Raw genomic sequence first — 14,303 nt, forward strand, 5'->3', positions numbered from 1 at the left:
TGCTTCAAAAATACTTTTACCACAAGTGCAGTTTAATTTGAGATTTTAGATTATGCTTTCATTTCCACGAGTTAAAAAAAGGAATGAAAAATTTTGCGGCTGAGGCGCCAGCACACGTGCGCATCCTGTCGCCGCCTAGTGAGCGAGCCCGGCATTACAGCAGCGTCGGCTTTACTGGCGCGTGCCGTCCCGTCCCTTCCGTTGGCGTATGGGCGACGCTGGGTTACTTCGGCAGCTGCTGCTTATTCTGAATAACATTTCTGCTACGGCGACGTGAACGCTGATTGACCTTTTTAACGATGAGCAGTCTGTACACACGCTTCAGCCCGAAGGTGTGCCTGAAACACTGTCGCCGCCTGGGCACCCCAGCCCGTCTGGGAGACTCAGGGCGCCGCGCCGCCCGCCTCCGTGCCCCGCTCGCCCGCACTGCCCGTACGCCGCCTTCTTGCTGACCTCGCCCCGCCAGGCGGTGCAGCTGCTGAAAGAAACGGGGGACGGCGGAGCTAGAGCAGTGGGTCCCTGCGAGCGGGCGGCGCCCGCCTGACCGCGGCCTGGACGGCGCTCGCCCTCAAGAGCGCCCTTCAGCCGGGGCCGCATCCCTCTTTTCCTCCGGTAAATAAACGATTTCGTTAAACGGTCGTCCGCTGACAAGCTCTGGGCCGTGCTCCGCTCTGGTTTACTGGAGGCCGGGCTCCTTGGAACCGCCAGGGCCCGGGCCCGAGGCTGCAGCCGCGCGGGGCTCCCGTCCGGGCCCGGCGCCTCGTCTGAAAGCCTCCGCACGGGGTTCCCACGGCCGTGTCCGCCCAGGCGTGCTCTCCTAGGAGCGCCGCTCCGGCGGGACAGCGGCCGGGTCGCCGAGACGTGGAGGTGTCAGGCGGCGACGCCGGCCGCAGAGCCACCCGGAGGCGCACTGCGTCTCGCCGGCCAGAGACGCGGGCCGGGATCTGGGCGTGTGCACTGGCCTGACCCGGTGACACTTGGGCGCCGCCGGACACGAACGGCGAGGTGGCCTTTCGTTCGCCCGAAACCGGAAGTGAGGTGTAGGCGTTCCGCACAGTGGATGATACTCAGATGCTCCGAGGTGCCCCCGTCTCCCCGCAGAAGTCCAGGGCTCAGCGGAGCCGGACCCCAGCCGGGCCTCAGCGTCTCGCGGGCCCCAGGCACCGGGGGCCACTGCCGCCCCGAGAGAGGGCTCTGGGCACGCCCTCACCCGGGCGCTCCCGCTGGGCAGGGCGCGGGCAGCGGTGCCAGGAGCCGAGGGGGACAGGCAGGTGCTGCCGGCTCGCCGCCTGCACCCCCGAGTCCAGTTCGTTGTGAAGAGCTGCTCTTGAAGCTGCCAGACAGGAGAGTCTTCCCATTGTTTTTCCTGCTGAACTGGAATATTCCTTGTCATCTGTCTTCATAACATCCCAGTTAGCGAACTAGTAACGCCTGTCCCAGTTTTCATGAGATTGAAAACGTAGACGATTAAAGAAAGAAAAGTACCTTCTGGGGTTTTACGAAGACGCAGTGAGGAGAACACTGCCGCGCGGGCTGCTGTTTGCTGACCCGGGCGACACGGGGAGCTGTCGCACCAGCCCGGGACAGTGCCCACCAGCAGGCGGGACGGTGACCCTGCCGTCTGAGCTCGGGGCTGTTGGGGATTTGTCCTTGTGACCCTGGCAAGACCGCCAGGTGCCCTGGATGGCCTCCTCACGCCAGAACCAGCGAGCTCTCCCGGCCCACCTGTTTTACGGGGCTTATGTTTGTCTCCATTCAAGAACTTTACCTCGAGTTTTAGTAAAGAAAATGTTTAAGAGACGCTATTAATAAATTCGGTTTCTGTGTCTGGCAGATGGAGGCAAGACAAAATTCACCAATTAAGGATTTTGTCAGAAAAGAAAGAGTGAGTCCAGGTGAAATACTAATTGCTACTCAGGAGCTGGAAGAAGAAAGCCCCTCTGCCCTAAGTGCACAACCAGAGCCCCTCCGGGTGAGGAAGGCTCTCAGGACCGTAGTTACACACACAACTCAGAGCCTGGTTTGCTGGGCCGTCTGCCGCCCTCACAGCGGTGCCACGTCCCACCTGCCCACGCATTCGTGTTCCCGCTTCACGTGCGAGTCTGCAGGTACCTGAGCTCCTGTCGCGTGTAAAACGGAGCGTGATCCTCCTAACTCTAGGATGCTCTCTGGGTCCCCCACAGGATTACGTGCTGGCTGTGGATGCGTACCTCTCGGTCATCCAGTACTACCCAGAGCAGGAGCCCCAGCTGCTGAGCTGCATCGGCCGGATCTTCCTCCAGGTGTGAGCCGCGCGGTTGGCAGGGTGGGCCGGGGGTTGCCTTAGCGTGAATGCTGTAGATTTAAGAAGGAGCACAGGGAATACATCAAGTCAGACTTCTGTGACTGTAGAAGGGGTAGTTTTCTTGGTCCTGGCTTGACTGTGCTCTGGGCTTTGACGTGATTAGGAAGCCAATTGCTAGACGTGCCTTTTCGTAGATTTTCATCTGGGAAGTGCTGAGATGGATTCCTTGAGAAATTGCCCTGTTGCAGGTAGAAGTGTGTTGACAAAACCGTCAGTAATCTTATTTTAATTGGCTGATAACGTAGCCAGTTGCTGATATTTTACTGGAAAGCACGCTTGAATCCACATGCGTGGACGGAGGAGGTCCCGCTCGGAGCCATGGTCCCGACAGTGCGGGACGTACCCGCTTTGCCAGGGATGGCGCTGAAGCCGGGGCGCATTTGGTGCCGGGGTGCCGGGCTCCCGTCCTCGCTCCTGTCCTCCCCAGGATGGCAGGCCCACACTTGCAGGCCAAGCATGGGTGCCTCGTCCCTGCACCCTCAGTCTCAAAGGGTGTCGACCGTAGCACCCGCAGCCTGGGCGGGAGCCTCACGGGGCCGTCCGTGGGGGTCAAAGCAAGGGGGATGGATGTGGGGAGGCGCTGGCCCTGAGCGGGTGCCCTGCTGGGCCATCCTCCTCCGCCGTGTGACAGCCCACTTTACAGAGGAGCAAACAGGCTTCCCGGGGGTCGAGTGACCTGCCCGAGGTCCCAGAGGTCAGGCCCAGAGGAGGAATTTGAACAAGGTCACCCAGAGCCCAGGTTCTCTTCACTGACGTTGGTCCTGTCCTCCTGCACCTCCCGGCCACTGCGCACACGAGTGCGTGCACACACACGCCCCACCTCCACCCCGTCCTCCACGCCACGCACAGACGCAAGCGCACGCACACACACAAGCGCACACACGCCGCTCCCCCAAGGGGGCGTCCAGAGACAACCCAACAGTGAAGGCCGCCTGTGTGTCGTCCAGGTCCCTCCCAGGACACCTGGGGTCCCTGCCCCAGGCTCTGAAGGTTGACCTTCACTGAGTAACTCATGGATGTTGAAGAACGCGTGTTCTAGCATCTGAGAGGCCCGGGTTTCTGTTTGTCCTTGGTGCTTACGTAGCCTCGACCCTGGGCTAGCCACCCTCCTGAGCTGCGTCCTCTCCCCTGTGCACCAGGGACGCTCGTGGCTGCCTCTTGGGGTCCTTGTGCTGATGAAACGAGACACAGCCGTGTAAAGAATGCAGTGCCGTGCCCGGGATCTCGTGGTGCCTGGTTATTATCCTGATTTTCATACTAAAAGAATGTTCTGTATCTGCTCTAATTTCTCACTACTCAGGACAATCTCAGGAACTTCATTTCTGTCTTAACTTGCATAATTTGAGAAATGTATGCTGGAGATCCGTCTAGGAACCCTGAACTATGAAAGCACAGTCTTTCTGTGGCAGTCACAGACCTGACGGCCCTGGGAAGGGACCCTGACGGCCAGACTGGGGCTTGGTCGGTGCTTCCCTGGAGACGTTTCTGGCCACAGAAATATTCACATTTGCACCTCCAATACGTTGGGCTCCCCGGGGAAGTGTCCCCAGATCTTTGCAGTTATCGTTATAAGTGAAATTGGTTTGGGTTTGTCCGTGTGTATGCGTGTGTGTGTGTGTGAGAGCGTGCCCTTCTCAAAAGCATTTCGTATCTGTGTTCTGTCTTCATAAAAATAACTTGCTTACTTGCTTTCTCTGTTCTCTGGGATATTTTGGATACTCTGGAATTACATGTTCCTGGGAGATTTGAATAACTGACCTCAAAGAGGCCTCAGCCATCCTCCTAGGATTTGTTGGATAACTTAATATTGTTACTAATGGCTTTAGTGTTCCACGCGTGAGGTTTTTCCTCTCTGTTTCTGGGATCAATTTTGGCAATTTAGAGTGCCAAGGAAATCACCTGTTTGGTCTGTGTATTCACATATGTTTTTGCTTAGAGTTCTGTAAAATATAGTCTTTCATAATTACTTCAATTTCACTTTAACTCTAGTTATTTCTCCTTTTACATTTATAATTGTTTACTCATGCTTTCTTTTCCTTGATTAGTTCATCCACTTATTATCTGTTGTTTTCTTCAAATAACTAGTTTGGGTTTGTTTATTTGCTTACTAGATACTTTGCAATACTTTTTGTTTGTTTGTTTGTTTTTTGTGGTACGCGGGCCTCTCACTGCTGTGGCCTCTCCCGTCGCGGAGCACAGGCTCCAGATACACAGGCTCAGCGGCCACGGCTCACGGGCCCAGCTGCTCCGCGGCATGTGGGATCTTCCCGGACCGGGGCACGAACCCGTGTCCCCTGCATCGGCAGGCGGACTCTCAACCACTGTGCCACCAGGGAAGCCCTGCAATACTTTTAAGTGCCTTTTTATATTGTTTAATCTTTTACGCTGCCTCTAAGTCTCAGAAAATCAGTAAGATTTTAAATCCTAATTACGTTTTAATAATTATGAAGATGTGGACTTCCCTGGTGGTGCAGTGGTTGAGAATCCGCCCGCCAATGCAGGGGACACGGGTTCGAGCCCTGGTCCGGGAAGATCCCACACACCGCGGAGCAGCTAAGCCCGTGCGCCACAACTACTGAGCCTGCGCTCTAAAGCCTGCCAGCCACAACTACCAGAGCCCGCGTACCTAGAGCCCGTGCTCTACAACGAGAGAAGCCACGGCAATGAGAAGCCCGCGGCCCGCAACGAAGAGTAGCCCCCGCTTGCCTCAACTAGCGAAAGCCCGTGCACAGTAACAAAGACCCAATGCAGCCAAAAATTAATTAATTCTTTAAAAAAAAAAAACAGAAATATCAGGATGTGAACTTACCTTCTAATGACCAGAAAAATCAGTAGGTGGCAAAGAAAATTCTAAGATTCCTTCGTTATCTCCCACTAGAAAATAGTTTCAGCGCAAGTCCTGTCCCAGCTCCTCGAGGCCGTGTGGTGCAGAAGGCCAGCACGTGGTCTGGGAGTTGGACAGTCCCGTTCTGTTATGTTAGCTTTGTGACCTGAGAAAACCGCCCAGCCTTTCTGAGCCTCATCTCTTTAATCCAGAGAGTGAAGAAAGGAGTGGGATCAACAGCACAGCTTGTTAGAAGTTGTGAGCTGTGGGAAGCACTTAGCACAGCACCCAGCAGACATTTAGGGCTTGGTGCACCTTTGTCGTCAGCTGGTGAGCGTCCGTATCTCCATCAGTAGGCACCTGGGCCCTTGGAGGGTGCAGGGTAAGTAAGCGCACTGTGGGGAACGCAGGAGTTCAGGCCTCCGTGGGGGACCCCGGTGCTCCCACCGTGGGCTCAAGGAGGGCGGGGCCGGGAGACACGTGGGTGGCGCCACTTTGTTTCCTCCTCCTGCTGGGGTGTTTTTCGGGGCAGCATTGCCAACAGAGAGGGGCCGGAGACCGTGAGGGTAGCGTGATGGGCGCTGGCGGAGGACCCCGGGCTCTGGATGGGGGTGAGCGTGCGGAAGAGAGGGCGCTGACCACTGCAGCTGCGACGCTGTTCCCTCGGCAGATGCAGAGGCATCGCGTGGTGTGTTGTGACGAGACGCCCTGGAGTCAGCCGCTCCAGAGCTGCTCCTTTAGGCCTGGAACACAGAGGCCTTTGTTCTTCCTTCCCCCTGGCTGTAAGGTTTCTGTTTTCACAGGATTTTCATTTTTCCTGTATTTTGCAGTCTAAGCCTTAGATCATTGATCTCCTTCCTCATGCAGAAGGAGACCTGATTCCCTCTTAACCCCCCGCCCCCCAGGCTGTGGTCCACGGTGATGGCAGGACGGGGGAGGGGGGTTAGCCATCAGGACCCCCGGTGGCTCTGGCTTCATTTTAGAAGGAGCTGAGGAGGTCTCCGTAACCGTTTGATAAGAGCGCGGCCATTTGTTCGTACGATAGAATTCTGTATTATTGGGTCAGAATGTGACTGAAATTTGTTAGTTTGATGATCTCTACCATTTTACTGGTCACAAATAACCCCCCAATAATTGATTGGGAGACTGTAATATTGTACCAAAAGGTAAATGTTGTATTTTTTTAGTCATTCTTTTTTTTTTTTTAACGATAATATCAAGTTTAATTTGCCAAATATACAACTTGGACTTGTGGAGCATGTTTTGCCCGGGTGCTACATAGCAAACAGAGGTTTCTTGAAATGATCCATGGGCAGGTTTAAGAATGGGCCTGGGGCCTGGCCAGAGTCGGGGGTTATTTTTATTTTTCATAATGCTATGCCAGGATTCCTTTTGAAGGGTACAAATTAAAAACTGTAAGACTTGTTAACACTCAGGTGTATTAACCACTCACTTTCTGACATAGAGATAGATGTTGACATCCCGCTATATCCTAAATGGCTCTTCCTTTTTTTTTTTGGTAACAAAAAGTGATAACCAGTAAACGGTTATACCAAAGTTTTACCTTGCCTGATACATAAATGTCTTCAATATCCTAACATAACATTAGGAAACTATGTATGTGGGTGTAGATTTAACATTTGTCAGCTGAACTGACTGCATAATTTTGTCAAAGCAGATTGGAGATATAAAGACAGCTGAAAAGTACTTCCAAGACGTAGAAAAAGTAACACAGAAACTGGATGGACTGCAGGGTAAAATAATGGTTTTAATGAACAGGTATGTATTTTTTCTTTATTTTTCCTTCCAGTTTTACTGAGATATAATTAACGTACAGCACGGTGTAAGTTTAAGGTGTGCAGCATGATGATTTGATTTACATACTGACATCATGAAGTGAGGACCGCAGTAAGTTTAATGAACATCCATCATCTCATATGTAACATACGGCCATGTTAATTATGTTCATCGTGTCGCACACTGCATCCCTAGTACTTACTTATAACTGGAAGTTTGTACCTTTTGACCACCTTCATCTAATCCCCCCTCTCCCTCCCCCGGCAACCACAACTCTGATCTTTTTCTGTTTGTTTGAAGTATCATTGACTTGCAACACTGTGTTAGTTTCTGTTATACAACATAGGGGCTTGATACTTCTGTAGCTTTCAAACTGATCACCACCATTAGTCTAATTATGACCTGTCTCCACACAGTTCTCACATTATCACTGACTGTATTCCTCACACTGTACGTTCGAGACCCGTGACATTTTTATTTTGCACCTGAAGTTTGTCCCTCTCTATCTCCCTCCCTTAATCACCTGTTTCTGTCTTCCCCTCAACCACCCCACTTCTGGCAACCACCTGTTTGTTCTCTGTGTCTGTAACTCTGTTTCTGTTCTGTTTGTTCATTTGTTTTTAGATTCCACATATAAGTGAAATCGTACAGTATTTGTTTTTCTTTGACTTATTTCACTTAGCATAATGCCCTCTAGGTCCAGCCATGTTGTCACAAATGGTAAGATTTCATTCTTTTTTACGGCCAAGTAATATTGTAATATTCTATGCATGCACACACACCCCTTTATCCATTCATCTGTTGATGGACACTTAGGTTGCTTTCTGTATCTTGGCAATTGTAAATAATGCTGCAATGAACGTAGGAGTGCATGTATTTTTTTCTAATTAGTGTTTTTATTTTCTGTGGATAAATACCCAGGAGTGGATTTGCTGGCTTATATGGCAGCTCTATTTTTAGTTTTTGAGGAACCTCCATCCTGTTCTCCACAGTGGCTGCACCAGCTTCCATTCCCACCAGCAGGGTACAAGGGTCCCCTTTCTCCACAGCCTCACCACCACTTGTTGTTTGTGGTCTTTGATAACAGCCATGCTGACAGGTGTGAGGTAATATCCTATTGTGGTTTTCATTTGCATTTCCCCGACGATTAGTGATGTTGCGCATCTTTCCATGTGTCTGGCCATCTGTATGTCTTCCTTGGAAAATTGTGTATTCAGGTCCTCTGCCCATTTTTTAATCAGGTTTTTTTGATGTTGAGTCGTTTGAGTTCTTTGGCTATTAACCCCTATTTGATATATCAGTTGCAAATATCTTCTCCCATTCGGTTGGCTGCCTTTTCATTTTGTTGAGTTTCCTTCACTGTGCAAAAGCTTTTGGGTTTGATGTAGTCCTGGCTGTTTATGTTTGCTTTTGTTTCTCTTGCTTGAGGAGACATATCCAAAAAAATATTGCTAAGACTCATGTCAGAGAATACTGCCTCTATTTTCCTCTAGAAGTTGTATGGTTTCAGGTCTTACATTTAAGTTCTAAATTCATTTTGAATTTATTTTTGTGTGTGGTGCGAGTTAGGAGTCTAGTCTGATTCTCTTGCATGTAGCTGTCCTGTTTATCCAACACCATTTATTGAAGAGTCTTTTCCTCATTGTATATTCTTGCCTCCATTGTCACAGATTAATCGACCATGTAAGTAGGGGTTTGTTCAGGTCTTCTGCCCAGTTTTTAATCTTTTTTTTTATGTTGAATTGAATGAGCCATTTATTTTTTTTAGTATTTATTTATTTATTTGGCTGCATTGGGCCTTGGTTGTTGTGGCACGTGGGATCTTCGTTGCGGCGAGTGGGCTCTTCGTTGCAGTGAACGGGCTCTCTGGTTGAGGCATCCCGTGGCATGTGGGACCTTAGTTCCCCAACCAGGGATCGAACCCTCATCCCCTGCATCGGAAGGAGGATTCTTAACCATTGGACCACCAGGGAAATCCCTGAATGAGCTGTTTATATATGTTGGATATTAACCCCTCATGGATCATATCACTTGCAAATATTTTCTCCCACTCAGTAGGCTGCCTTTTCATTTTATCGATGGTTTCCTTTGCTATGCAAAAGCTTTTAAGTTTAATTAGGTCCCATTTGTTTATTTTTGCTTTTATTTCCTTTGCTTTAGGAGACGGATCCAAAAAAATATTGCTACTGTTTATGTCAGAGAGTATACTGCCTACGTTTTCCTCTAGGAGTTTTTTGGTTTCTGGTCTTATATTTAGGTCTTTAATCCATCTTGAGTTTACTTATTTTTGTGTATGGCATGAAGGGATGTTGTAATCGCATTCTTTTGTTGGGGGGCATGCCACGGGGCTTACAAGATCTTAGTTCCCTGATCAGGGGTCGAACCTGGGCCCCAGCAGTGAAAGAGCCGAGTCCTAACCACTGGACTGCCAGGGAATTCCCTCTAATTTCATTTTTTTTTTTTTTTGCGGTATGTGGGCCTCTCACTGTTGTGGCCTCTCCCATTGCGGAGCACAGGCTCCGGACGCGCAGGCTCAGCGGCCATGGCTCACGGGCCCAGCCGCTCCGCGGCATGTGGGATCTTCCCGGACCGGGGCACGAACCCGTGTCCCCTGCATCGACAGGCGGACTCTGAACCACTGCACCACCAGGGAAGCCCTAATTTCATTCTTTTACGTGAGGCTTTCCAGTCTTCCCAACACCACTTGCTGAAGAGACTTTTCTCCACTGTATATTCTTGCCTCCTTTGTCATAGATTAGTCGACCATAGGTGTGTGGGTTTGTCTCTGGGCTCTCTATCCTGCTCCATTGATCTATGTCAGGTTTTGTGCCACTACCATACTGTTTTGATTATTGTAGATTTGTCGTATAGTCGGAAGTCAGAAAGCGTGATTCCTCCAGCTCCAGTTTTCTTTCTCAAGATAGTTTTGGCTATTTGGGGTCTTTTGTGTTTCCCTACAAATTTAAAAATTTTTTGTCCCAGTTCTGTGAAAAATGCCATTCATATTTTGATAGGGATTGAATTAAACTAACAGATGTTAGACCCAGTGCAGTTTGCTCCCCAGAATGCCCTGTCCCCTGCCACGTCCAGAAAGCACTGACACCACCCGGTTCGGGTGATGCCTGAGGGCCCAATGCTGCCTGGTCCTCCCCGTGGGGTTCCAGTTCTGGGAGCTGCCCCGTCGGTGTTGCTGCCACGCACCTGCCCACATCCTGACTTTCCTGGTTAATCCTCTGTGTATCGCTTATTTCCAGAGCTTTCCTTCACCTCGGTCAGAATAACTTTGCAGAAGCCCACCGATGCTTCACAGAGATTCTAAGGATTGACCCAGCAAATGCAGTGGTAAGACACCCAAGCAGAGGTGGCTCCCCCGCCCCGTGCCCCCCGCCCCCCCGACAAGTCTGCCGGCATCGGGCACTCTCATGGGGGCCAGGGAGGTCCTCGGGCCCCATGAGGCCGCATCCAGTCCCACGTGTCCCCCTCCAGGCCAACAACAATGCGGCCGTGTGCCTGCTCTACCTGGGCCGACTGAAGGACTCACTGCGGCAGCTGGAGGCCATGACCCAGCAGGACCCGCGGCACTGCCTGCACGAGAGCGCGCTCTTCAACCTGACCACCATGTACGAGCTGGAGTCGTCCCGGAGTCTGCAGAAGAAGCAGGCTCTGCTCGAGGCCGTGGCCAGCAAGGAGGGGGACTGCTTCAACACGCAGTGCCTCAAGCTGGCCTAGTTCCCGCCTGACGCCCGAGCCGACAAACCCCCCGCCCTGGCGTCCGCGAGCCGGCCTTCTTCATCCAGCCGAGGCCCAGGCCGCTCCGGCCATTTGCACACGCCGGGTGAACGTAACCCGAGGGAGGGGGTCCAGGGCGCCTCGGCCCCTCCTGTGCATTCCTGGAAGCTGACCTGCTTCGTGTGCTGAGCTGAGCCACGTAACACAAACCGTTCTCACTCCGAGCCTGAATGTTCTAGAGGATTCACAGATAGATAGATGAGGGGGAAGAGAGACCGTTCTTCCCCGCCCGCGTCCCAGAGCGAACCGCGTGCACTCTGCTGCTTTCCCAGCCGTGCTGGTCACCTCGGGCGGGCCTGGTGACGGGTGGACGAACCTGTCCTTCCTCCTCCTGCATTTGCACATCAGAGGAAGCGCGGGCGGGGACGCCTGGGGGTGGGTTCGGGAGAACTCGGGGCCCTACTGCACAGAACGAGGGCGGACCTCGCAGCGCGGACACTGTCCTCTCAGGTCTGAGGGTCAGGGCGTCTGCGGGCCTGTTTACACGGTCACTCCTGCTTTTAGTCTCAGAAGTACCTGAGTGCTTCTTCACTAAAGAACTCTGGCCAGGGTCCTTTAAATATCCAGCTATTCTAATACACTTTAAAATGGAACTCACTTTAAAGACTCAGAGATAAACGTCTACTGCATAAAGCAAAGCGAAGCTGTATTTCTGGTCATTTTTGTAATAAAGTAAAAACACAAATGCAGCATCTACTGGGCAGATGGTCCCAATGCAATTGTTGAAGTACAGATTCATTACACATTAAAATAAGAGAAAAAGATGAGACCACCAAGAGGACTGTGGGATACCAAGGAGGTTCTAAAATCGTCTCTTTTCAAGAAGAAAAATCAGAACTCCTTATGTTTCAAAAGCCCCAAAATACGCCATTTTAATTTCTTCACCTTGAGGGTTTTCCTTCAAATCTGGCAGCGGGTGCTGGGGCGGCAGGGGGTGGGAGGTGCTGGTAAACAAGGCTTGGCCTCCACCTTGAACCTGCGCAGGGCGGGGGAGGCGTCCTCTCGGATCCCTCGGATTCCGGAACCGTCCTTCCCGGGTCTGCTGTGCACAGAGCGGGTAACACTGCACAGGCTCCCGGGGGCGGAGGCCAAGCCAGTCAGAAACCAGACTCCAGGTTCCCCAGTAAATCAGTATTTGCATCCTGGACGCACCCTCCCCCGACCCCCATTCCCCCTGGGGGCGTCAAGACAGGCAGGGCGAGTGCTAAACCCCTGCCCTCCGCACGTTTGCAGGTCCTCAGAGGCAGTGAGGGAAGCGCGCCCCGGGTGTCCGTAAGGTCTGGGGTAACAATTGTACCTTATCTAGTTCGCACTCCGTTTTCCTTTTCCTTAATTTCTTGAAAGATTAAATGCATCAGGCGCTGCCGTGTGTGGTCTCCTCCGACCCCCACAAGGTAGTTCTGGCCCAGGGGACGAGGCCGGGTCTGCACCCACGCCCTGAGCCCAGACCCAGGACCCCGCCCATCACACAGACTCCTGGGAAGCGCCCAGAAAGCTCTTCCCGCAGAGGCTCCCCAAAACTCACGGTTTGAAGCCCTCACCCCAGCGTGACCGTCTGTGGAGACGGGCCTTCAAGGAGGTGAACAGGTGAGATGAAGTCACAGGGTGGGGAGGAGAGGCCACATGCAGACTCGGCCACGGAGCGAGGCCTGGGAGCGGCCAGCCCTGTGGCACCTGGAGCTCGGACCTCCAGCCCCCAGAGCCGCTGTTGGTGGCATCTGTCACAGCAGCTGAGCTGGCAAGACACCCACTCCCCTCCCTGCGGTCCCTGCGCCAACGCTGTGGGCAGCCCGCGGGGGAGCAGGGCCCCTGCCACCGCTCGCCTCCGCCCTTCTGTGACCTGTGTCCTGCAGGGCGCGGGGCGGCCTGTCCGCTGTGGCACCCTCGGGCCTGGGACAGCGTCTGCAGCCGGTGAGCCCAGGAGTGACTAAGCCAGCACGAGCCAGTCCGAGACGGGGCCAGTCCCCCCACCCCCAACCAAATGCTCACCAGGCGGGAGACCTGAAAGTCCATGAACTTCGTCGGGACGCACGCCCAGACCTGGCTTGTAGGAGCAGAAAGAGATGAGCTTTTCTGGAAAAGAAGTTTGCAACTGAGTCAGAATTTTACAGTAGGGGAGTGGTTTCACTAATTGCCCCATATTCCTAAGATGCGTTTATGCAAGACCATGTTTAAAAAGTTAATGACATGGAAAAGTAATCAAAACAAATGTATATTTACATAATACGTACATATGTTAACAGAAGGGACTGAAAAGTAACACTAGATGTTAAATCACAGTCACAGCAAGGATGGGCACAAAGGCATTTTTATTTGCCCTTCTATGACTCTGAACCTCACATTTTTCCACATTGTGTGTGTGTGTGTGTTGTTTTTATAACCAGAGGGGGAAAATCATCAAAATTGGTAAATGTTTCGCCTTTAAAAAATAAAAAGTGATTTAAAAATCATAGTGATAGTGTGACATGCTCTATAATTGAACAGTATATACAGCGATTAAAAGGAATGGTCTGGACATGTATTCACATGGACATATCCAAAACCTCCTCAAATAATCAAGATTAGGATTGTATATACAATGAAATGCCATTTATTTTTAAAATACAAACATTGTTTGTAGGTACACGTTTGCAGAACTGGAGAAAAACAGGTGCAGGAACCACGTGGCTCAGTGAGTGTCCCAGGGGAGCGAGGAAGGGGCTGGGGGATGGTCCTGGGAGACTCACCGGTGTCCGCCGAGGGCCCGTCCGTTTTTAGAATGGTTTAATGTCACCCTTTATGTTTTCTCTCGATTTCTGGAAATACAAAGTAATTGACGCCTGGTTGAGGATGGCTCCCACTGCTGCCACGGAAGGCCAGCTGGTCCCTGCGGGTCGGGTGTCACGACACAGGGACACTCAGACAACCTCGTCATCCTGGCGCCTCAGCGGCCCGCGGGGAACAGCGCTAGTTCCCTGGGAGGGGCGAGGCGAGGCCTGGCCTGGCGGTGGGAGCCGCAGCGCAGGGCTTTCCGGGCTCCACAACCCTCAGGGCCCGGGGAGGAGGGGGCACACGGGAGCGAGGGGAGCTGAGTGAGCAGGAGGGTCGCTTCACCAACAGCCTTGGCGGGAGCGCTGATGTTGCTGGACCGCAGGCGCCCAAGATCCACAGCCCACAAGGGTGTGCGGCACCCTTCGCGATCACGGAAAGCAAAGCCAAACCAAAAACCGGGACACAGCGTTGTGTCCCCCTGTCCGGAATCCAGATACTTCAGTCCACACCGTCGACTCCAGAGCCGCTGAGGAAAAGTCAGTCCTTCCTTCCACGTGCTGACGCTAACAAGACGTGCTGTTCAGGAAAGCAGTCTTGCACCCAGCAGTGCTGGGGCCGCACCCAAGGTCTACAGTTTTCCAGGGGCGTGGCTGGGGCCCCTCGGGGAAAGGGGGCGACGACAGCTTCACACGCTGCCTCAGAATTGTTAGGGTTAGCGACGCGTGTATTCATGTACTGTGACGCTCACCTGCATGTGCACATGCATACACGCACACACACACACACAGAGAATGGGCT

General features: G+C 52.4%; 1 protein-coding gene across 1 annotated transcript in view; it reads left to right on the forward strand.

The window, feature by feature from the left end:
• TRAPPC12 (trafficking protein particle complex subunit 12) overlaps window positions 1-13,171 on the forward strand; it is a 65,341-nt gene extending 52,170 nt beyond the window's left edge. Inside the window, exons 9-12 of the mRNA XM_060117161.1 lie at window positions 2,184-2,282; window positions 6,847-6,947; window positions 10,220-10,307; window positions 10,452-13,171. Coding sequence (XP_059973144.1) covers window positions 2,184-2,282; window positions 6,847-6,947; window positions 10,220-10,307; window positions 10,452-10,694 — 531 coding nt within the window. The 3' untranslated portion in view covers window positions 10,695-13,171. The remainder of the gene's footprint in view (window positions 1-2,183; window positions 2,283-6,846; window positions 6,948-10,219; window positions 10,308-10,451) is intronic.
• Window positions 13,172-14,303: the final 1,132 nt, after the last annotated feature.

Source organism: Mesoplodon densirostris, chromosome 14 (assembly GCF_025265405.1).
Source record: "Mesoplodon densirostris isolate mMesDen1 chromosome 14, mMesDen1 primary haplotype, whole genome shotgun sequence".
NCBI classification, from domain to species: Eukaryota; Metazoa; Chordata; class Mammalia; order Artiodactyla; family Ziphiidae; genus Mesoplodon; species Mesoplodon densirostris.